Source organism: Camelina sativa, chromosome 4 (assembly GCF_000633955.1).
Source record: "Camelina sativa cultivar DH55 chromosome 4, Cs, whole genome shotgun sequence".
NCBI lineage: Eukaryota > Viridiplantae > Streptophyta > Magnoliopsida > Brassicales > Brassicaceae > Camelina > Camelina sativa.
The window spans coordinates 3,702,860-3,725,136 of NC_025688.1; the positions used below are offsets into that span (position 1 = coordinate 3,702,860).

General features: G+C 34.6%; 3 protein-coding genes across 4 annotated transcripts; 2 read left to right on the forward strand and 1 right to left on the reverse strand.

Annotated features, from left to right (window-relative positions):
• LOC104779726 (LAG1 longevity assurance homolog 1-like) lies at positions 3,679 to 5,897 on the forward strand. The gene is made up of 6 exons (XM_010504121.2): positions 3,679 to 4,095; positions 4,425 to 4,663; positions 4,753 to 4,908; positions 5,012 to 5,197; positions 5,281 to 5,465; positions 5,561 to 5,897. The coding sequence occupies exons 1-6, from the start codon at positions 3,958 to 3,960 to the stop codon at positions 5,590 to 5,592; spliced, it is 936 nt and encodes a 311-aa protein (XP_010502423.1). The 5' UTR covers positions 3,679 to 3,957; the 3' UTR covers positions 5,593 to 5,897.
• Positions 10,277 to 12,311, forward strand: LOC104779727. Of its 2 annotated transcripts, none has more exons than XM_019244503.1 (2): positions 10,277 to 10,408; positions 11,270 to 12,311. In XM_019244503.1, the coding sequence occupies exon 2, from the start codon at positions 11,304 to 11,306 to the stop codon at positions 12,099 to 12,101; it is 798 nt and encodes a 265-aa protein (XP_019100048.1). In that variant the 5' UTR covers positions 10,277 to 10,408; positions 11,270 to 11,303; the 3' UTR covers positions 12,102 to 12,311. The 2 variants fall into 2 exon arrangements, with proteins under 2 accessions (XP_019100048.1, XP_010502425.1); XM_010504123.2 differs by lacking the exon at positions 10,277 to 10,408 and adding an exon at positions 10,431 to 10,549 and having other exon boundaries at positions 11,272 to 12,311.
• On the reverse strand, positions 13,511 to 14,482 carry LOC109132433 (uncharacterized mitochondrial protein AtMg00810-like). Its single transcript, XM_019244041.1, has one exon. It carries the CDS (start codon positions 14,480 to 14,482, stop codon positions 13,511 to 13,513), a length of 972 nt encoding a protein of 323 aa, XP_019099586.1.

A 22,277-nucleotide genomic window follows, 5' to 3' on the forward strand; every position in this document is an offset into this window, starting at 1 on the left:
TGGCTCTTTACTGGTGACTATTCCACTCGATTCTTGTATGTGGTTAGTCATTGATCTGAGCCATACACATTGATGCTTCATGAAGAGCAATTATTTCTGCATGATTTGAGGAAGTGGCTACCAAAGTCTGTTTCTGTGAGCGCCATGAGATTGCAGTTCCTCCAATTGTGAAAACATATCTAGTTTGGGATCGGGATTTATGTGGATCTGATAAATATCCTGCATCTGCAAAACCAACTAGACCAACCAAAGAGTTTCTAGGATAGAATAATCCCAAGTCAAGTGTCCCATGAAGATAACGGAGAATATGTTTTATCCCATTCCAATGTCTGTGAGTAGGGTATGAGTTGTATCTTGCAAGTAGATTTGTAGCAAATGCAATGTCCGGTCTAGTGCAATTTGCAAGATACATGAGTCCACCGATAGCACTCATATAAGGTACTTCGGGACCAAGTATTTCCTCGTTGTTTTCACAAGATCTGAATGGATCACTATCGACATTCAGAGATCTATTGACCATTGGAGTACTAAAAGGAGTCGCTTTGTCCATATTAAAGTGCTTTAAAATCTTTTTTGTATAATTTGATTGATGCATAAATATTTCATCTTCGAAATGCTCTATTTGAAGCCCGAGACAGAATTTTGTCTTTCCAAGATCTTTCATTTCAAACTCTTCTTTCATATGAAAATTCTTACATCATCAATCTCCTTTTGAGTTCCAATTATGTTCAGATCATCAACATATACAGCAATGATCACAAATCCCAATGGAGATTTCTTTACAAAAACGCATGGGCATATTTCATTATTAACATACCCTTTCTTCAACAGGTATTCGCTTAAGCGATTATACCACATGAGTCTAGATTATTTTAATCCGTAAAGTGATCGCTGTAATTTAATCGCACAAATTTCATTAGACTTAGAGTCTAATGCCTCAGGAATCTTAAACCCTTATGGGATTTTCATGTATATATCATTATCCAATGATCCATATAAATATGTTGTCACTGCATACATAAGGTACATTTCTAAATTCTTAGAAGCCGTTAAACTCATTAAGTACCTGAACGTAATTGCATCCATGACCGGAGAATATGTTTCTTCATAATCAACTCCAGGTCTTTGAGAAAAACCTTGTGCAACAAGTCGGGCTTTATATCGTGTGATTTCATCTTTTTCGCACAAATACCCACTTTCAACCAACAGGTTTTACATCTTTAGATGCAGTGACAAGAGGTCCAAAGACATTTCTTTTATTGAGGGAGAGCAACTCAAGTTGCATAGCCTTTTTCCATTTCTCCCAATCAGGCCTATGTTGGCATTCTGATACGGACCTTCGATCTGGATCATCTTTTTCATGATCGATCTTTTTAGATACAAAAAAAAAGAGAATATACCATTATCATCATCGATTTCATCTCTACCCATAACATTCCATCTTGAGCATAATTAATAGAAATCTCATAGTTTTCTGTATCATCCTGAGGACTTTTCTCTTTATTTGGTTCTTCTTGAACTTTTTCATCTCCCATTTTCTTTTTCTTTCGGAGATTTTTATCTTTAGAGCCCATTGGCCTCCCCCTTTTCAATTGAACCTTAGGTTGATTACCTTTGCTTCCATCGAATTCCTCTCTAGGAATTTCAACTCTTGATGGTGCATTTGCAGCGGGGATATATGACTTTGTCACCCTTTTTGTATATATGAACACATCTGGTAATTGATTTGCCAAACTTTGTAAATGTACAATTTTCTGAACTTCCAGTTCACGTTGATGTGTAGGGGGATCAAGATATATCAAAGATGGTGTATACCATGTAATATCTTTTGGTACTTGTTTAATTCCTCCCCCTAACGCTGGAAATTCATCTTCATTAAAATGGCAATCGGCAAAACGTGCCGTAAACATATCACCAGTTTGGGGTTCAAGATATCGAATTATACTTGGTGATGCATAACCGACATATATACCCAATCTCCTTTGTGGCCCCATTTTTGTTCTTTGCGGTGGGACTATAGGAACATAAACCGCACATCCAGAAATATGGAGATAGGATATATTTGGCTCTTGGCCAGATGCTAATTATACAGGGGAATATTGATTATATGCGCTTGGTCGTATTTGGACCAATGTCGCAGCATGCAATATAGCATGACCCTATATAGAAATTGGGAGCTTTATTCTCAATATTAACGGTCTAGCAATGAGTTGTAGCCGTTTAATTAAAGATTTAACCATGGCATTTTGTGTATGAACATGAGGAACCAGATGCTCAACATCGATTCCTATGGACATACAATATTCATTGAAAGCTTGTGAAGTGAATTCACCAGCATTATCAAGTCTGACTTTTTTTATGGCATAATGAGGGAATTGAACTTTCAACCTGATTATTTGGGCAATGAATTTTGTGAAGGTCGTGTTTCGTGTTGTCAATAGACACACATTTGACCATCTACTAGATGCGTCAATCATTACCATAAAATAACGAAACGGCCCGCATGAATGGTGGATAGGTCCACATATATCACCATGTATTCTCTCTAAGAACAATGGTGATTCATTCCCAATTTTCATTGGCGATGACCGAATTATGAGTTTTCCTTGAGAACATGCATCACATAAAAACTCATCAGATCTATAAATCTTTTGGTTCTTCAATGGATGACCATTGGAATTTTGCACAATTTTTCGCATCATGACTGAACCAGGATGTCCAAGTCTTTCATGTCATATCTTAAATGTACTAGTAAACTTAAAGTTTACTGTAACATAGGATGCAGAATTATTTATTTTTGTGCAATACAATCCAGAAGATAACATTGGCAATTCTTCCAATATATGTTTCTCCTCATATGTTATGCAAAGATATTCAATGCCATTCTTATTCAGAGTCTCTATATGATATCCATTTCTTCGGATATCTCTGAAACTAATCAAGTTTCTATGAGACTTAGGGCAATATAAAACATCAATTTCAAATTTTGTTCCCCTTGGCATTGAGAAATTGGCTTTTCCAGAGTCTATAATAATCTTTGCATTACCACATATAGTGCTCACGCTTCTAGCAGAATCTTTTATTTTGAGAGAGGAGAAATATTTTTTCTCTTTAAGTATTGAATGTGTTGTAGCACTGTCTGCTAGACAGATATCTCCATCCTCAATCTCAAAATTTGACATTTTCTCAAATTGATGATGGATCACAAATCGCTTATGCTCAACCTTGTAACGGATCGAGAGTCGTTCGTGCTGATAACGTGTTGTGAACTATATTATAAGTTTGGAGGTAACAAGATATTTGTTGAGAGAAGAATCAAAACAAAAAAAAATCTAGAGAGGAGCTAGAGAAGAACTAGAGAAAAACATAGAGAGATAATTAGATTTTTTACAACTACTTTTTTTTCTTTTACATGACTCTTATTTATAGACAAAGAGAGATTGGGGATAAGTGGTGGACGATTGTTCCAAATGGTGTTTAATGAAAAGAAACATATGTTGTGATGGACACACTCATATTTTACAACAGTAAAAATAATTCACATATACAGTAGCATAATTGTGTTTAAAAATATTCCGAATTTACATAATAAAAAGATTATCACATAAGGTATATAGATTCGTATAATTTAAGAAAATAATTGATTTTTCAAGTAAATTCAGATAAGACAAACAGAGCAAGAGCCCATCGAACCCTAAAGGCCTATCTCTAGATTTTGCACAGCTGCAACTCACACATACACATTAGATAAATTCTCGAGTAAACAAATTTTGATCCGATCAAGAAAGAACTCATTATTGCAATTAGATTTGAGAGATCCTACTACTAAATCTAACTACAAGCATTGAACTTTTTTTCTCTCATCTCTTTGCTCTGCTTGGTCAACCCCACGAGATTCCTTCCATTCTTATGTAGTAAAAAAACAAAATCTGATTGGAAAGATTGGATTTTTCAGAGATGGGTCTCTTCGAAACGGTGAAATCAGTCGATTGGGAACAAGAATCGTACCCAAATTACCAAGATTTGGCTTTTTTGCCTCTCTTTGCAGTGTTCTTTCCTTCAATTCGATTTCTACTTGATAGATTCGTCTTTGAGGTAAAAATTTTAACTTCTTTTGTTTCTTGTCTTGTACCTTTTGGGTGTGTTTTTAAGATTTGTTTTTTTTTTTGTTTCTGCAATCGCATTTATTTCAGTTTTCACCAACCAACAAACCAAAAAAAAAGTTCATTACTAAAAGTAATGATTTGACTGACACTTGAGGACCAATCATTACTCTTGGCTCGTGTCTCTCTGTATGATGAACTTGCTGATCATCAAAGTTTAGATTTTTGTTTTTGAAAGATAAATGCAATGTGGATGAAGTTATAGATTTGGTAGGTGAAAGTTTACATTTTTGTTTGTTTTGTTTTATTGGTGGTTTGTAGAAATTGGCAAATCTTGTGATCTATGGAAGGAAGAGTACGAATAAGAGTGACAACATAAAAGAGAAGAAGAAAAATAGTCACAAAGTACGAAAATTCAAAGAGTCAGCTTGGAAGTGTATTTACTATCTCTCAGCTGAGCTACTTGCTTTATCTGTCACTTATAATGAGCCTTGGTTTTCAAATACTCTCTACTTTTGGCTTGGTCCTGGTGATCAGATTTGGCCTGACCTACAGATGAAGTAAGAGTTTTTTTTTTCCTCTTTTGTGATGGGAGTTTGTTAAATATGATTCTCTTAACTAATCTTTTTTTTTGTTTTGTTATGTGCAGGTTAAAGTTGAAGTTTTTATATATGTTTGCTGCTGGATTCTACACGTACTCCATATTCGCGTTGGTGTTTTGGGAAACAAGACGGTCTGATTTTGGAGTTTCCATGGGTCATCATATCACAACTGTTGTTCTCATTGTCCTCTCCTACTTCTGCAGGTACATAATATATGTTTATACACTTGTGTTGTGGAGGAGATGAAAGGAAAGGATCCATCTTTACTCTGTTCTGCTTTTGTTTTATTGAATGTTGGTGATATAGGTTATCTCGTGCTGGTTCTGTTATTCTTGCACTTCATGATGCGAGTGATGTGTTCTTGGAAATTGGGAAAATGTCTAAATACTGCGGAGCTGAGACGCTAGCGAGTATCTCCTTTGTTCTTTTCGCCTTGTCATGGGTTGTTCTACGTCTCATTTACTATCCTTTTTGGATCCTGTGGAGCACAAGGTTTGTTAATATCCTCTTGAGTGTTTTTCTTGAATGTTTCTTTAGATGTTTTGATGTATGTAATGTGATTGTATAATTTGTAGCTATCAAATTATTATGACTGTGGACAAAGAAAAGCATGCTATCGATGGGCCGATCTTGTACTACATGTTCAACACACTTCTGTATTTTCTGCTGGTTCTTCATATATTCTGGTGGGTTTTGATCTACCGGATGCTTGTGAAACAAGTACAAGATCGAGGCAAGCTTAGCGAAGATGTTAGATCAGGTACACAATGAAAGTTTATCTGTTTATGATAATATCTTGGACCATCTAGGCAGAGAAACCAACTCTGCTAGTACTAATGTTCATGTCTTTTGCAGATTCCGAAAGCGAGGATGAACACGAGGATTGATCGCATGTTTGGGGATACTCAAGAGACTTTAGAGTTCAACATCAAGCCGGATTCAGTGCAGGGTGGTTTTGCTTAAAAAAAAGTTTTAACAGTTCCGGAGGATCATAACCGGATGAAACCGTTTTGAATAGATCGGTTTCTCAATCTGATCTGAATTTTGAGTTTATTGGTTTCTCTAAAAAGTTTGAGCAAATTCAAGATTTTGATTAGACACTACACTGCTCAAACTGCTTCACTTCTTGTTTATTTTAAATTTATGGACTTCATTTATGCTTTTGCAATAACACAAAATTCCTTTTGTATCATATAAACTGTCTTCGTAAATTAGCCCTCCCTTCAACATCTATGAAACCGATTAACACTAAATGAATTTTCTTGCAGTGTTTTTTTGGTTCAATGCATAATTTGATTAGTTACAATCATTTCACTTTGCTCCTAAGCAATTACTGTACATACTAAATAGACAATTAATTTGGATAATCCAATAATATTGTTTTGGTAAAAGAAAAAAGATTAGGTGGAGAATCATACTGACTAGAGTGATTATTGATTAACACAGAGAAGAGTGATAAAGCAATAAATCCTCGATGCATTTTAACTATTCTTATGAAAAATATACTTGGGTTAGAGTGATTATTGATTACGTTTGTTCAAACGTTCTGTTTGATTTGACTTCAGAGTAGAAAAATATGAACGTTGTGAAACGGTAACATTTTTTACCGTTTGAATATCTTATTCTATTAGAAAACTTAAGATAATCACTCTCTATATATATACTCCTTACTTGGGTCAGAAATCTAAATCCTTCTAACTTGGTTTCATATTTTACAAATGTCTTAATTCTTCTGTTTTTCCACTTGAGTCTCACTCAAACTTGTCTGGACTTCTCATTACCCGTTAGAGAAACAAGCATAAGCATCCCCTCGTACAAGGTAAGATACGCTGGTCTAATCCCTCTAGTTTGTTTACTATTAAATGGTTCTTGTGTTAGATTTTGTTTACCTGTTCTTCATCTTTTAATCATCTTTTATGGAGTTGAACGTAAAATTTCAATGCTCTGTTTCTTTTTTCAATCCATTTTGTATGTACATATATTGCTGGTTTAGCTTTAACGCTGTGGACAATAAACTGATTTTTTAGCCATATGTATTTCTCATAAACTGAACTTTTTTAGTTAGATATATATGTTCTGTCTAAGAAAACATAAAATGAGGTCTTTTAAATTTATATTTGGGAGAGAAAAAAGAGTTGTGACTTTTAAACTGCTTTCAATTTTTCTGTAAATTATGCATGTGCAGTACTTTATTGACAAACGTAAGAAGAAAAAAATGATTATAATGAGGGGTTGATTATTTAGTTGATTAATTTTGCAGTGAGTTCTGATCTGAAGAAAAGAAACCAAAAAGCCTTAGAGGACTGTGTGGCGTTTTCCATCAAGCTTTTGCCAGACTTTGTTGAAAGTTGACTAGACTGTGCCATGCAGTACCAATATTTGTATTTTGTTTCTTTTTTTTTCTTTACTGATAGAGATATGATGGACGCAATGTGTGTTGGGTGCGGATGACAATGAGTGAGAAAACGTGTGAAATGCATAGATGAATGAATGTTAGGGATAGATGAATCTTAGGGTGTGAAGGTATAGAGGAATGTATGTGTGAAGGTATAGATGAATGCTGGGCACGGGACGGGTACCCTTGAATTTTCTCCAACCCTTTACTCATCCCGAGCCTAACGGGTAACAGAAAAAATTTACTCATACTCGACCCTTAAATAACGGGTACCCGGAGAAACGGGTACCCGGTAAAAAATAGTTGATCCTTTACTCGTCCCGACCCTTTATTATTACCCGGAAAACGAGTACCCGATAAAAAAATGTTAATAATCGCAATAATAATTTTATCTTTTGAAATCCAAAAAATGAAAAATTCATAAATTTATGCAATATATAGTTCCAAAATTATAAAATTACGAATTTTGAAAATAAAAATAATATATTAATTCAGTTAGGCTAAGTTGAACTTAGGTTTTAACTCTAACTCTATAAATTAATAATAAATAATAATAATAATAATATAAAATATTAACGGGTATTTACGGGTCGGGTAGCAAAACGGGTAAAGGGCCGAGTAACGGGACGGGTATTGAAAACTAAACTAATACCCTATACTCGTCCCTTACTCACGGGTAATATAAATATAATACTTTTTACTCGACCCTAAAGCTGCGGGTACCTTTTTTTTGGGACGGGTACGAGCCGAGTAACGGGTCGAGTACGGGTAACGGGTATTAGTGCCCAGGCCTATGTTAGGGTGTGAAGGTATAGAAGAATGTATATGTGAAGATGAATGTGTAGGATGTGAAAGTATAGATGGATGTTATAGGATGGGAATGTATAGATGGATGTCATAGGATGGGAATGTATAGATGGATGTATAGGCCATGTGTGAAGGTATAGATGAATGTATAGGATGTGAAGGTATAGATGAATAGGCCACCTCTATATACGCGTGTGTGTGAGACGTAGAACGTGAGAAAAAGAACATTAGAAACCAGGGACAAAACTGATCAGCACAAACCCAAAAGAAACAACCATCGCTAAACATACAAAAGAAAAATATAAAAAACAAACGTTAAATCGCAAAAGTCATAGTTGCAGCACGCTAATATTAAAAATAAAAATAAACATTGTAAAGTTGATAAAAGATACACGAAAGATAATGCGAAAATAAATATTTTGTGTCAAATTTACACGTTTTTGATATACAAGAATTTTACAAACTATTCTATCACTCTCGATCTTTCTAGGTATATAGAGAATATTTGCGATTTTGTTATAAATGAAATCTATATAATAATAACAATCTGAATAAATATCAGTAATAGTTGTGATTTTTTCATCGTACATTTTCGTTAAATATTTTTTTTATTTTTGAAAAAAAATAATACGGTTGCATCTGTTTATTGTATAGTTGTGTCTTTTACTTAAAAGCTTATATTCATCGTAGATTTATGTTTTTTCAGCATATCTTATTTACAACTTTTTGTTCTATAATTCTTTTAGAGATGATTAATATTTTGATTTTTTGTGAATATCTCGCCTCCGCCCTTTTAACCAAAAGTTAAAAATGTACAAATTATGACAAAACTTCGTGGACGTTTTGAACGGATTGCCTCGGCCATTCTCTAAAGATCTTCAAGGGTTGATAGATTATGAAAACGCCAGCTCGATCTTCAGTATCAACCATATCTCTGAAACATTCGTCAATTATCTCAGAGGAAGTTCATCGCCGTTTTTGTGGTCTATGTTATAGTAATCTAACTAAAGATTTTACAATGATTATAGTAATATAGACATCTGATCAACTTTAATTATGTAACTTACAGTTGCATTTTGTCATAAGTTTTTGTAAAATATGTGATTTGACTATTACACTTTTTATTTTTAGAAGTTATGTATTTTTATTAGTTGTCAAAAAAAAAGTTATGTATTTTATTATAATTATTGGTTGATAAATTTTCACTCACGATGAAAAATTGTTTTATTTTTAAAAATATTTTATCAGAAAATTGTATTTATTTATTATAATCGCTCGTTTAATATTCTCACTTAGGATCACTTCGTCATAATATTTGTTTATGAGTAATATAAATATCAATAACTGTTATGATGTTTGTTACTCTTTACAATAATTTTTCATACAATATCTTATACTTATATTACATACAAATTATCAAATGAGTTGCCTCGATTCATTATGACTGTGTTATTTTGATGGTTGTGTTTTTAAACTCACAGTTATATATGTTTAGTATTTACGAAGTTTTAGTCCTACTTATTAATTTTTTCTTTTGAAATAAAATTTTAATTTTATTATTTAGCATATATTTTCAAATAATTTTATAATATATAATTTTGAATTTTAAGTTTAATTTAACTTGTTTTGAAATATTTTTCCCGCGACATCGCATTTTAAACTCATGACTGAAAGTTAAAACATTGGCTAAGTTGCTGACACATCACTTTAGTTTTTATAATCATTTCATGTGTTCTTCAAAATTATAGATTTTATTAAGCGGGAATTTCAAAAATACCCCTTCTGCAATATTATTTTTCAAAAATACCCTCTCTTTTAAATTTTACCAAAAAAGCCATTAAAAATTTGTAAATTTTGAAAATTTATGTGTAAGATTATAAATTTATACACAAATTACCTTTACATGTGTGTCAATTTTTTATATATTTTATAAATACAGTATAAATACCTTTTAAAAACTGTTTAAAAATCTTTTAAAAACTTTTTGAACCTTTTAAAATATTTTAAAACTTTATAAATATTTGTATCGAGTCTAGAGACAGTATTTATTATCTAGAAGTACCTTGTGAACTACATAAAAAATTATAACTTTTTATATTTAAAAAGAGATATTTTTGAAAATATATAGATGAAATGATATTTTTGAAAATGAGGTACGCTAAAAGAGATATTTCTCAAAAATTCTCTTATTATTAATATAGCTTGAAAAACTTAAACAACAACAACTGAAAATCGAAAAAATGCAAATTAAAATTTATAAAATCCAAAACAATATTCGCTAAAAAAAAATATTGAAAAGAAAGAACAGTCTCATTAATAAATGGAAAAGAACAAAAAAAAAAAAAGAAAAATCAGCATTTACTTTTGCGCACACGCCTTTGAGATTTGTTTGGGGGTTTTAGCTGTCTTGGCCGAGAAGACTGAACCATTGCTAACAAAAAGAAAAAAGAAAAAAATCTCTTACTTTGTTCATCATCGATCGATTTTACTGAAAAAAAAAAGGTACATCTTTTTTCATTTTCTTCTCGGCACTTAACCCTAAATTTTGTTGCTTATTGTTTCCTGGGTTGTCTGTCGTTGCGATTCTCGTATACATCTTGCTTCAATTGATAACTCTCTAGTTTGCTTCCCACTTTTAAAATGTATAAATTTTGAGACTTTTCTGTAGATTTTGAGTTTGAAACGTTACCCTGTTCTTAAGGATTTGAGTTTCAGTATCTATACATGGTTCAGTAGATTGTAAGAAGCTTGATTTTGGGCTACCAGTGTGATTCGGATGTTTCGAAAAAGATTCGATTTTTCTTTGCTAGTTTTTTGGGTTTCTGCAGTTTTCTTTTGATTGGATTAGAACTGGAGAAGGAATCAAAATCAACGATTAAGCATAAGATCTTAACCAAATTTTGTTCGTCCAATTAGCTCACTGGATTTTGAAGTCTCTTAGGTTACTTTTAAGTAGTTCTTTGAAGAAGATCTATGATTTGTTTGATGATTTACATCTTTTATAAGTTGAGTTGATGTTCTTATATGTCCACGAACCAACCCAAGTCTGCTTTTGATTTAGTTGATCTCATTCATATTTGGAATATAAGATATTTGATCCTGGGACTGTTATATTGGTGCCTTCATGATGGGTTTGATCAGATTCAAAGAACTGTTTATGTTTGCATCACCTGATTAGGGGTTTACGTGTCATTGTTTTATCTGATTCTCATGGTTATCTAAGAAACTTTATTTTATCAGGATCTGTGATTCAATGATTGTCAACTCTTTGTGGGTAATGTATATTATACACACAATGTAGATGAGTTATTTTGAAGTTCCCGTTGCATTACTAACTGCATCTTGGTTCCGTGTCTTGGTACAGGTTTGTGAGATTTCCATAAAAGCTAAGAAGAAATGGAAGATGTACTTACTCAGAATCCTCCACCTTCAAGATTCTTCCAAGAAGATCTTAACAACTTTGTTCAGCCACCCGAAACACTTCCATCTCCTTTCATCATATTCTCCAACCCGAAACCTGAACTTCCCCTCCGACCATCTCTACTCATCATAGCCATATCTTCACCTTCCCTCTATATTTCCCACAATTTACCTTCAAAGACTCTCCTTGGAAGTCTCATCATGCCTGAAGTCCCGTTTTCTGGAAACACCATGGAACCTTCTTTGGAAGACAAAACCTGCAACATATATTCCTTAACTGACACCAATGATAAAAACTCGATCCTCCTCGTCTCTGTTCAGCTTCCTGTATCTCCTGAACGGTCTAACCTAGTCTCGAGGTTGCTCATTGGCCAAGACATCATCCCTGAGCGGGTTATAATCTTGGATTCGATTCAGAGCCGTAACTTCAGAGGTAAACTCTCACCAGACGAAACATTGGCAGCTAAACTTGAGACATCAGCTGAGAAGAAAGCAACAAGTCACTTGGTGAATCTGGATTACTTCCCATCAGGAAGTGTAATCGACGGTCTGAGTGCTTCACTTTTGAGCCAGTGTCAGCTAAAGAACATCAGAGGAACGTTGGTGATCTCGTGGCCTGAGTTTGGTCCTTCCGTGATAAGATTTGTCGGAGCTCTGCTGAAGCACATTATCCCGAGTTTGGATCTCGCTAGTGTGAACAAAGATCTCGAGAAGAATTCTTCAAGAGCTGGTCTTAAAAAGGATGCTTGGATCGACTCAGATTTATATACATAATTCAGAGAGAGAGAGTCATGGAAGCTTTCTCAAAACGTTGTTTCTTGTTTCTATGCTTAGTTGGACAAAACAGAGACCTTAGGTTGTGTTCTTCTCATTACAAAAACAGTTTTTTCAAATTTTAGTCTCCACCTACCATATACGTAGGGGAAGTCACATGTTTGTCTACACTCTTAAACTGAGATTATTAATGGTTTTGGTTTCAATCAAGCTCTCCCAAAGCCTTCGTCGCTAAATAATCCTATGCATGCCAAAATCACTCCCAAAAATAATAAAGAAAAATTTGGAAATTAAGGATCCTAGGGGTTAGAAATAAAAATGGAAAAACTAGAATTTTCTAATTCCAATGTCAACTAACCACATGCTTAAATGCTGCACTAAAGGACAGAGAAATGATACTCTTATCATCTAGTTTTGAGCCCATATAATCAGTTACCATCATCCCACTGCACTTTACAGGGTATAAATCTCTCGAGGAGCTTTACTAGAGAACATGTTTACACAGATGACTTTGGATTGCATTTTTATATATGCTTGTCATTGAAGGGTTTCTGTCACTATCTGAGTTAAAAGGCTAATAATAAACTTGATAAAATAGCATGTATATGGAAATGCTTTTCAACTGGGGGCTACGCACTGTAACATGTTTGCTTGGCTGAAACACTCTACCGTGTATGTGCAGTAGGTAAAGAGTGATTGTGAAGAAAAATTACAGGACCAAGTTGTTCAAAATATTGTGACTATCCACATAGGATTCTTTTTTTTTGCCTTAGTTATTATATTTAAGGCATGTTCGGTTGTAGCATCTTGGAATTGGATGAAGATGCACCATATGTGTCCATATTGGGTATTTGCATTCGGATACAAAGCCAAATTATTATTTTTTTTAAATATAGATATTAAATAAGTTTGCATTCGGATACAAAGCCACAATAACAATTTAGTGCCCCAAAATTTAAGGAGTCCAGTCATTGTAATATGGCGCTTTGATCCTCTTTGCATCTCTTTCTAACTTTTTTCAGGGTTTGACGTCTTTGAAAGCAAGAGCTGACGCTTAAGGTAAAAACAGAGTAATGGTGGCTCAAAGAGAATACTTTCTTAGATAAAACTTCAGGTTACATCATATATTCCTTAAATAGGAGGAGATATCCTTAACCTAATCATTACAAGGTAAGTAGATGTCTGACAAGTGTCTCTTTCAGTAGCATAGGATTGGTAAGGGAAGAGCAGACCATTGATTCATTCCTTGGACTGTAGTGTGAGTTGTATTTGTCTATGCCTTCGTACATTGCAGAGCACATGGGATTGATCTCTTTTCCTTGTTACCGTTGGCAACTGAGGATAACAAACACATTACAGTGGGCTTGATCATTTCTTCAAGGCCCAATTGTGTTTGTTGGACTGAGTTTTCAGTGATCCTCCTTACATCCCCCCCGCAAACTTTGGGTGGGTGGAGAGACCACACCAAGTTTGTACCTGAGATCATTGAAGACTTGAAGAGGTAACGACTTGGTGAATATATCCGCCAGTTGGTGAGTAGCAGGAACATGATAGACAATCATAGAACCATCAGCAACCTGTTCTCTCACATAGTGATAATGAACTTTAAAGTGTTTGGTCTTCTTGTGTAATGTCGGATTTGCAGAGAGATAAACTGCAGAAAGATTGTCACAGTATAACTCAGGAGCGTGTGTGAGAGGCATGCCAATGTTGTCCAACATATCTTTTATCCAATTTACCTCAGCCGCAGTGTCAGATAGGCATCGATACTCTGCTTCAGTGGAGCTACGAGAAACTGAATTCTGACGTTTTGCAGACCAAGAAATGAGATTGTTCCCAAGGAAAGTGCAGAAACCGCCAGTGGAACGACTAGTGGTTTGACACCCCGCATAGTCGCTGTCACTGTAGGCTCGTAATGTGAAATCTGCATTCTTGGAGAAGGAAATACCAAAATCAACAGTACCTTTGATGTATCTGATGATGCGCTTAAGCAGACTAAAGTCAGCAACAGTAGGAGCGTGCATACGTTGACAGACAAGATTGACTGCAAACTGAATGTCCGGTCGTGTTAGAGTCAGATACTGGAGCTTACCAGCTAGACTGCGGAAATGAGTAGGTTGATCAAAGAGATCGTCTTGTCCTTTGACCTTTTGAAGCTCAAGAGGCAACGGTGTGGAAGCAGGAGCACAGTCAGCCATGCTTGCTGCCAAAAGTAAATCCTCTGCATATTTATGTTGATTCAGAAACATTCCTGTGGTGTGATAGTGTGCCTGGAGACCAAGAAAATAGCTTAAGCGACCAAGATCTTTCATACGAAACTCATCATGCATAGATTGCAGTAACACACTGATCAGTTGTGGGTTGTTGCCAGTAAGAGCCATATCATCAACATAGAGTAGAAGGATGATGATGTTGTTGTTTTTGAGATATACAAACAGAGATGGATCCTTGAAGCTGCACTCAAAGCCAAACTTCAACAGAAACAAGCTAAATTTGTCAAACCACGCACGCGGAGACTGCTTCAACCCATAGACAGCTTTATTCAACTTCCAGACATGGGATGGATAGTTGCTGTCTTTAAATCCAGGAGGTTGTTGCACATACACAGTTTCAGTCAAGTCACCATGAAGAAATGCACTTTTGACATCTAGTTGTTTTATCTCCCAGTTGTAAGTTGTTGCAGCATGGAGAACCAAACGTACGGTTGCAGTTCGAACTACAGGGCTGTAAGTCTCAAGGAAGTCAACTCCCTCTTCCTGATCATACCCTTTAGCCACTAGACGAGCCTTTAGTCTGTCTAAACTCCCGTCAGCCTTAAGTTTTGGTGTAAAAACCCATCTTCAACCTAGGACATTCATATCTGGTTGATATGGGACTAGTGCAAACGTGTTTGTATCGACAAAAGACTCAACTTCATCGCCCATAGCAGCTGTCCAACCAGGATGCTTAAGGGCAGCTGCAACTGTTTTTGGTGCTTTTTCAGTAGTGTGTGTCACATGAAGAGCATACTTCGGGTTTGGTTTATGAACCCCAACTTTTCCTCTTGTGATCATAGAATGATTATTGACAATTGTGTCTTGGAGAGCAGGGAAGTCATCTGCTGCAAATAACGGAGCATCAGGAAGCTCCTCATTATTGCTATCGGTGTCAGTACTACTTGGATCAGATTCTGAGTATTCATTTTCAGAATCAGCAGGAGTTGGATGCAAACCCACAGTCGGAGTGACTACAGATAGAGGAACAGATTCCTCTGTTTGAGGAGATGTCTCTTCCAACGAAGACCGTGAGGGTAGGAAGCTCTTTTGCCAAGCTGATAACAGAAGCGTTGTTGCAGCAGGAAGAAGACCAGAGTAATCTGATTCAAATGGATAGTACTACTCATCAAACAGAACGTGACGACTGATATAAACCCGACCTGTAGGAGGATATACACACCTATATCCTTTGTATTTGTCGTTGTATCCAAGAAAAACACACTTCAAGGACTTAGGATCAAACTTATTTGCTCCATAAGAGCGAAGAGTAGGATAGCAAGTACTTCCAAAAACTCGTAAATAAGAGTAATCAGGCTTGGCTGCAAAAAGAACTTCATATGGGCTCGCAGAGGTAGAATGAACTGTTGTTGGAAGAAGATTGATGAGATGATTAGCAGTGAAGAATGCCTCTACCCAGTAGCATTGTGGGACTTTGCTTTGAAACATCATGCTCAGACCAAGTTCACACAAGTGCCTGTGTTTTCTTTCAGCTAAACCGTTCTGTTGCGGTGTGTGTGGACAGGAGACAAGTTGTTTGATACCCTCTTTTGCAAGATGTGTAACAAATTGATTGCTAGTGAATTCACCTCCTCCATCACACTGAAACATCTTGATTTTCTCATTAAACTGATTCTCAACATAACTTTGGAAAAGCAGGAAGATTGAGTAAAAATCTGATTTATTCTTCAACGGATAAAACCAACAGTAACGAGAGTAATTGTCAACAAAGATCACATAATATCTAAACCCTTGAGTAGAGGTGATAGGAGCAGGACCCCACAAATCACAATGAATCCTCTCAAGAGGCTTACTAGCTACAAATGTAGAAGAAGAAAAAGAAAGTTGTGCACTCTTGCCAAGCTTGCATGATTCACAGAGCTTGTAAGTGCATTTATTGACTGATATTGATGCAGTAGAAGCCAGATGTTGAAGAATCTCTGCACTAGGGTGACCCAATCGTTGATGCCAAACATCATCACTTGCCGCGAGCTGTCTGGTAGAATAATGAGCTTTTCAACACATAATGATCTCTACTCCTGTTTCCTGTTGTGAGGAGCTGCTTGGTATGCTTGTCCTTTACACGCACACTATCAGAGTCAAACTTAATATAACAAGGATAATCTGTACAAAGCTTGGAAAATGAAAGCAGAGATTTTGTCACATTGGGACAAACAAGAACATCATTCAAAGGTAGAAATTTACCTGATAAAGTCTGCAGTGGCACAGTACCAATGTGTGTGATTGGTAAAAACTCTCCATTCCCAACCATAACAGAGTCATTACCGCGATACAACTGCGAGTGTTGGAGATTTGCAGTGGAATTCGTGATGTGAGCTGTAGAACCACTGTCAGGAAGCCATTATGTGCCATTAGCAAGACAATCACCCTCAGAGATACGCATAGCAGCTAAAGCTGTAGCCTGTTGTTGGACATAGTCTTCATTGAAACGATTGTAACAATCATAAGCACTGTGGCCATACTTGCCACAAATCTGACACGTTGGTTTAGAGGATCCTGTCATCTTGTTATGACTGTCTTGTCCAGATGTACCACGACCATGTTGTTGAAAGCCACGACCGCGAGTAGAGTAATTGCCTCGACCTCTGTAACCACCACTAGACCTGCCACCGAGATTACCAGAACCTCCTCTGTCAAAGTAGCTTTTCTCAGCTTGAAAAGCGAGATGAGGTGTAACCGATGAAGCTGTTGAGTAAGTCTTGAGCTTATCATCAAAGGCAGTAACTTTGAACACTACATCCTCGTAGCAAGGACCAGGAACAGAGTCCATAGAGTGTTCAATAATCGTAGATACAGACTCATATTCTTTCCCTAACCCAGATAATAAACCATGAATCTTTTTTAGATCGGTCATAGGGAACCCAATAGAGTCTAGCTGATCAAAAATTTGCTTAAGTTCGCTAAGATACTCTTCCATAGTTCTGCCTAGCTTAAGACAGGCTCGCAGGCGATTATGAAGTTCAAACTTCCTAGTGTTGGAGACACTATTAAACTTATTAGCAAGAGCAGTCCATACCTCTTGTGCAGATTGCATACCATAGACCACACTCAAGGCAGGTTCAGACAGAGAGCCAAAGATCCATGCCATAACAAGCTGATCATTTCTAACCCCTTGGTAAACTCCGGATTTGGTTCTATGGTGACTCCAGCAGCATGAGTGACAGAGCGAGTGGCTTCCGGACGAGTAATGGAGCCATTGACATAGCCAAGCAACATTTGTGGTGAGAGGAAGGACTCGAACTGAGTTTTCCATAGCAGATAGTTGGACTCAGTAAGTTTGAGAGTCACAACTTGAGAGATAGAAAGGGGAGCGGAAGAAAAGGGCTCTGATGTAGCCATAGAGACGTGCTACCAGAGCTCTGATACCATGAAAGCAAGAGCTGACGCTCAAGGTAAAAATAGAGTAATGGTGGCTCAAAGAGAATACTTTCTTAGATAAAACTTCAGGTTACATCATATATTCCTTATATAGGAGGAGACATCCTTAACCTAATCATTACAAGGTAAGTAGATGTCTGACAAGTGTCTCTTTCAGTAGCATAGGATTGGTAAGGGAAGAGCAGACCATTGATTCATTCCTTGGACTGTAGTGTGAGCTGTATTTGTCTCTGCCTTCGTACATTGCAGAGCACATGGGATTGATCTCTTTTCCCTGTTACCGTTGGCAACTGAGGATAACAAATACACTACAGTGGGCTTGATCATTTCTTCAATGCCCAATTGTGTTTGTTGGACTGAGTTTTTAGTGATCCTCCTTACAGTCTTCGGGATATTTGCTGGCTATCGGAGATGACAATCAAATGTATGAGCTACACCCTGATGGCAATATGTAAAATTTATTTCAATTACAGTTTTGACTTCTTCAAAAGTCTTATTCGAAGAAAAATATGATCCAAAGATTTTTTCGCGGCATCTTCTGGTTGAAGTACGTAGATTTTGTGTTTTAGAACCATGGACACTACTAATACTATTTTTAATTATCGAAAGAAAAATTCTCCTTATCGAAAACAAAACAAGCTGTTGTCCTTTATTCCCCACCTTATAATTTATATCCAAATAATCTATTTATTCTCTATGACGACTCTATCAATAATAAGTTGCAGTTTTTATATAGTAAAATAATAATATATAAGATATACCAATAATAATCTCTTTATTTCTCCCTTGTGCATGAATAAGGGAGAAATACAAAAAACGAGATCTGTATTTCTATTATAATAAAATACTTACTTTTAAAATATAAACTATTTATAATTTTGAATCTTTGGTGCTACACTATATGTCATAATTTAGTTAATATATATATATATATGCACTACAAAATTAATATCCTCATCATAAAAAAAAACACATATGTTATCAAAGACAACAGAAAAAGAAAAAAAAAATTGTGAAATTGAGCCTCCAAAAAAACCATACTACCTATAATCAAACTCCCAAATACCACAAATAATTCATTCATCAATTATGTTTGACGCCGTGAGGATTTCATGCGATGAGAACAATAAATTTGAGATTACAAAAATAGATACAGATGATTCATGTTATCAAAATCAATTAAAATTCAGGTTACAACAACATAATCAGATGATTAATTGTATGACATATTCATAGGTAAACGATCTGCGCAACAACTGTACAGAAAAACTAATTATTTGAAATAGTTAACTTTGATAATTGATTATATATATTCAATTTCGTTTTCCTGGAAAAACATGAGGTATAAAACTAGTGTATTAAAATTCACTCTATCTTTTTTCTACTAGTTTGTTTTTTTAAGTAATTTGCTATGATTTGTATAATATTATATATATTTTAGTTTAAACATTAATTTAATGTTAATAACCTTGAAATCCTTCCAATTTTTTTTTGTATTTTTACGCCATATATTTTATCATACGTTATTTGTGACACCACATATTTATGTAACTACTAATTAAAAATATTATAAAGATATATTTTCTTTTTCTTTTTATGTGTGCATATATAAATAGGAAATAACTAATCGAAATATATTTAACGCGTATCAGTATTATCATTTAATAAGTGTTGTTTCTTTTCATTGAATATATTCATTTTAAATAACTATACTAAAATTATAATAAATTAATCAAAAATTCATAAAAGTTTATTATTTTTTCTCAAAATTTTTATGCCTGAATAAGAAAGAAAAGATGAATAAAAAGGTAAATTTACTAATCCCAAGAAAAAAAAATATATGCATAATTAGTTATAAAATTGATCTCATAGTTAAAATTACGTAAACATATGATTTTTAAAAAAAGAACATTGATCTCATAGTTAAAACTTTGCCCAAAAAAAAGAGAAAATATAATATAGATTATTAAATTTTCACGTAGCTTTACTTTACAATAGGAATAATATAGTAGTATTTAACATAATTAGTATAAGCATGCAGTGTAATATATGAATCTCAATAATTGATGAATAGATAAATTAAATAAAACAATTTTGAAATACTACAATAAAAATTAAAATACAGTATTAGAAAAAAAATATGTGTGTATTAATCTTACATATTCCAAATTGAAAAAAAAAAGTAAGAGAAAATTTTGCTTTAAAAAATAAAGAAAAATTACCTTTTTTTTGGTCAAAAAAGAAAAATTACCTTATTATCAAAAAAGTTTAACCAATATAACAAAGTTGAAAAAATAGCAGTGTTTTTAATTAAATAATTTTGTTTGGTGTAAAATATTAGACGATCTATCTGTTTTTATAGGAGTGAGTATTTACATTTTGTAGAATTAATAATAAACTGTATATTTTTCTTAATCTTTTTTCTATTTTTTAACTATTCCTTTTTGTAGGATTAAAATTATAAAATAAGTAAAAAATGTTATAATTTTGATTTTTATGAGATATATATATATATATATATATATAATTTCCTTATAACTATTATAAAAATTAATACTGTTTAATTTTTGTAATCTATGATAATTATATTTTTACGTTATTAATATCGTTAAAAACAAAATTTTTGTTTTTTTATCTCAATCTCAAACAATCTTATTAAGTAATATTAACTTTTACACATGTCAAAATCTTAGATTGATAATTTGACACATTTAACTTAACTTTATATATAGAAAATAGGAAACATAAGAACTTGTGTATTGGTTAGTTTCTCACCAAATTTCTCACTAACAAAAGAATTAATAAAATATAAAATAATTGAAAAAAGGAGAAAGTTTCTCAAAATTCTCAAATGAGAATTGTTCTCACCTTTTATTAAAAAAATTATGATAGAAAATATTATACTTTATTTAATTATTTCTTTTTTAAGTGAGAAACTTTTGTGAGAAACCTCCAATGCATTTGCTCTAAGGAAAAGGATCGAAGAAACGAAGAAGGCAATAGCAGAAGAAGAAGCCAATACATATCATGTGTTTGTTCATAAAGGGCAAGATTGCTTCGTCTTCTACAGAAAAGGGAAGAAAAAGAAGAAGTAAATACACAGAAGATGATGCACCATGGAAGAGAGAAACAAAGGAGGTTGAGATACCCAACGACGATGTGTTAGACGAGATTATGGTGAGGCTTCCAGTGGGATCCCTACTTAAATTCAAAAACGTGTGTAAACATTGGAGGCATACGATTAAGTCTAGGTATATATTTCATGAAGAAATACATGTCTCATCAAAAAACAAAGGAACCCAAATTTCTCTCTCTCTATGAAGGTAGAGACCAGTCTATGCCAAACATTACTATAAAGACCATGAGGTTGGAGTGGTCTTTGACTCGTGTAGTCGAAGAAGAAGAATACTTAACAAGCAATAAACACAAAGAGAGGACGATGCTATTTTCCAAGAGTTTTGATGGTCTTTTCTGCTTATATAGCGGTGTGGACATGACAGAACCAATTGAGGTGATAAACAAAGACACAAGGTGATCTCAGAAGCTCCGTCTTTCCAGGTTTCAACAGAAGCATTATGTAGACAAGGACAACATTCCTTGGATTTGGAAAAGACTACGTCACAGGAACATACAAACTAGTCTGGTTACATACCATTAAACACACCTCATTGTTGCATGAAGGACAGGGAAAAAGTAACAAGAAAACCTCATCATCATGCGAGATTTTAGATTTCAGTGCTAAGAAATGGACGCGGGTGACTTCACCTCCTCATCATCATCGGATAAAGCACGAGCACGCACCAGCTTTTGCTAACGAATGGCTTTATTGGCTCAGAAAAGATAAAGACTAAGTTGGTTGCTTTTGATCTTCATATGGAGGTTTCTAATAGTTCCAAATCCGATATCATAATCATCTGTTGATATGTTTATGGAAAGTGTAGCTGATGACCGCCTCTTGTATTGATTTCAGAGACAGATGGAGATGGTATGCAACACGTTTGGGGGCTCACTAACCACAACACAGGAGCGACATTATCAATAATGGACAAGATGTTCACCTTTAACTTGAACAATATTACTTCCACTTGGTTTGATTCTCATTACTCTTCGCTCCTCAAACTTATGGCACTTTCCAAAAAGACCGGTGACAAGATGGTCTCAAGACCTTGTTCCCAGTCTCCCCCTATCTGAACCCCTAAACTTTACTTTCATTCACAATTGCACCTTTCCTTATCCTCCTCCTCGTTTCATTGACAGTGCTCTTCTTCCTTATTTCCCAAGTCTTGCCTGTCCCTTGTGAGTTAATTTCAAGCTTTTTTAGTGGATAGAAAGAAAACTATACGTAATGATAGTCCACTTCTTTACGTGCTCTTAAAGCTACACTTTAAGCTGTTTAACAGTTTCTGCATAAACTAGTCCGATTTAAGTGTCTTACTAATCTCACTCACAAGAAGCTCTCAAGTCTTATCTTACTTGAAGAAACAGAAGAATCTCATTTTAAATATTGGTTTATTTAAGTAAAAAT

Bases quoted from the DNA above. Each gene is read 5' to 3' on its own strand.
- LOC109132433 (XM_019244041.1), bottom strand. From the start codon at position 14,482: ATGGCTCTTACTGGCAACAACCCACAACTGATCAGTGTGTTACTGCAA.
- LOC104779726 (XM_010504121.2), top strand. From the start codon at position 3,958: ATGGGTCTCTTCGAAACGGTGAAATCAGTCGATTGGGAACAAGAATCG. The intron at 4,664-4,752 runs GTAAGAGTTTTT...TGTTATGTGCAG, and splicing joins TGGCCTGACCTACAGATGAA to GTTAAAGTTGAAGTTTTTAT. The intron at 5,466-5,560 runs GTACACAATGAA...TGTCTTTTGCAG, and splicing joins TAGCGAAGATGTTAGATCAG to ATTCCGAAAGCGAGGATGAA.
- LOC104779727 (XM_019244503.1), top strand. From the start codon at position 11,304: ATGGAAGATGTACTTACTCAGAATCCTCCACCTTCAAGATTCTTCCAA.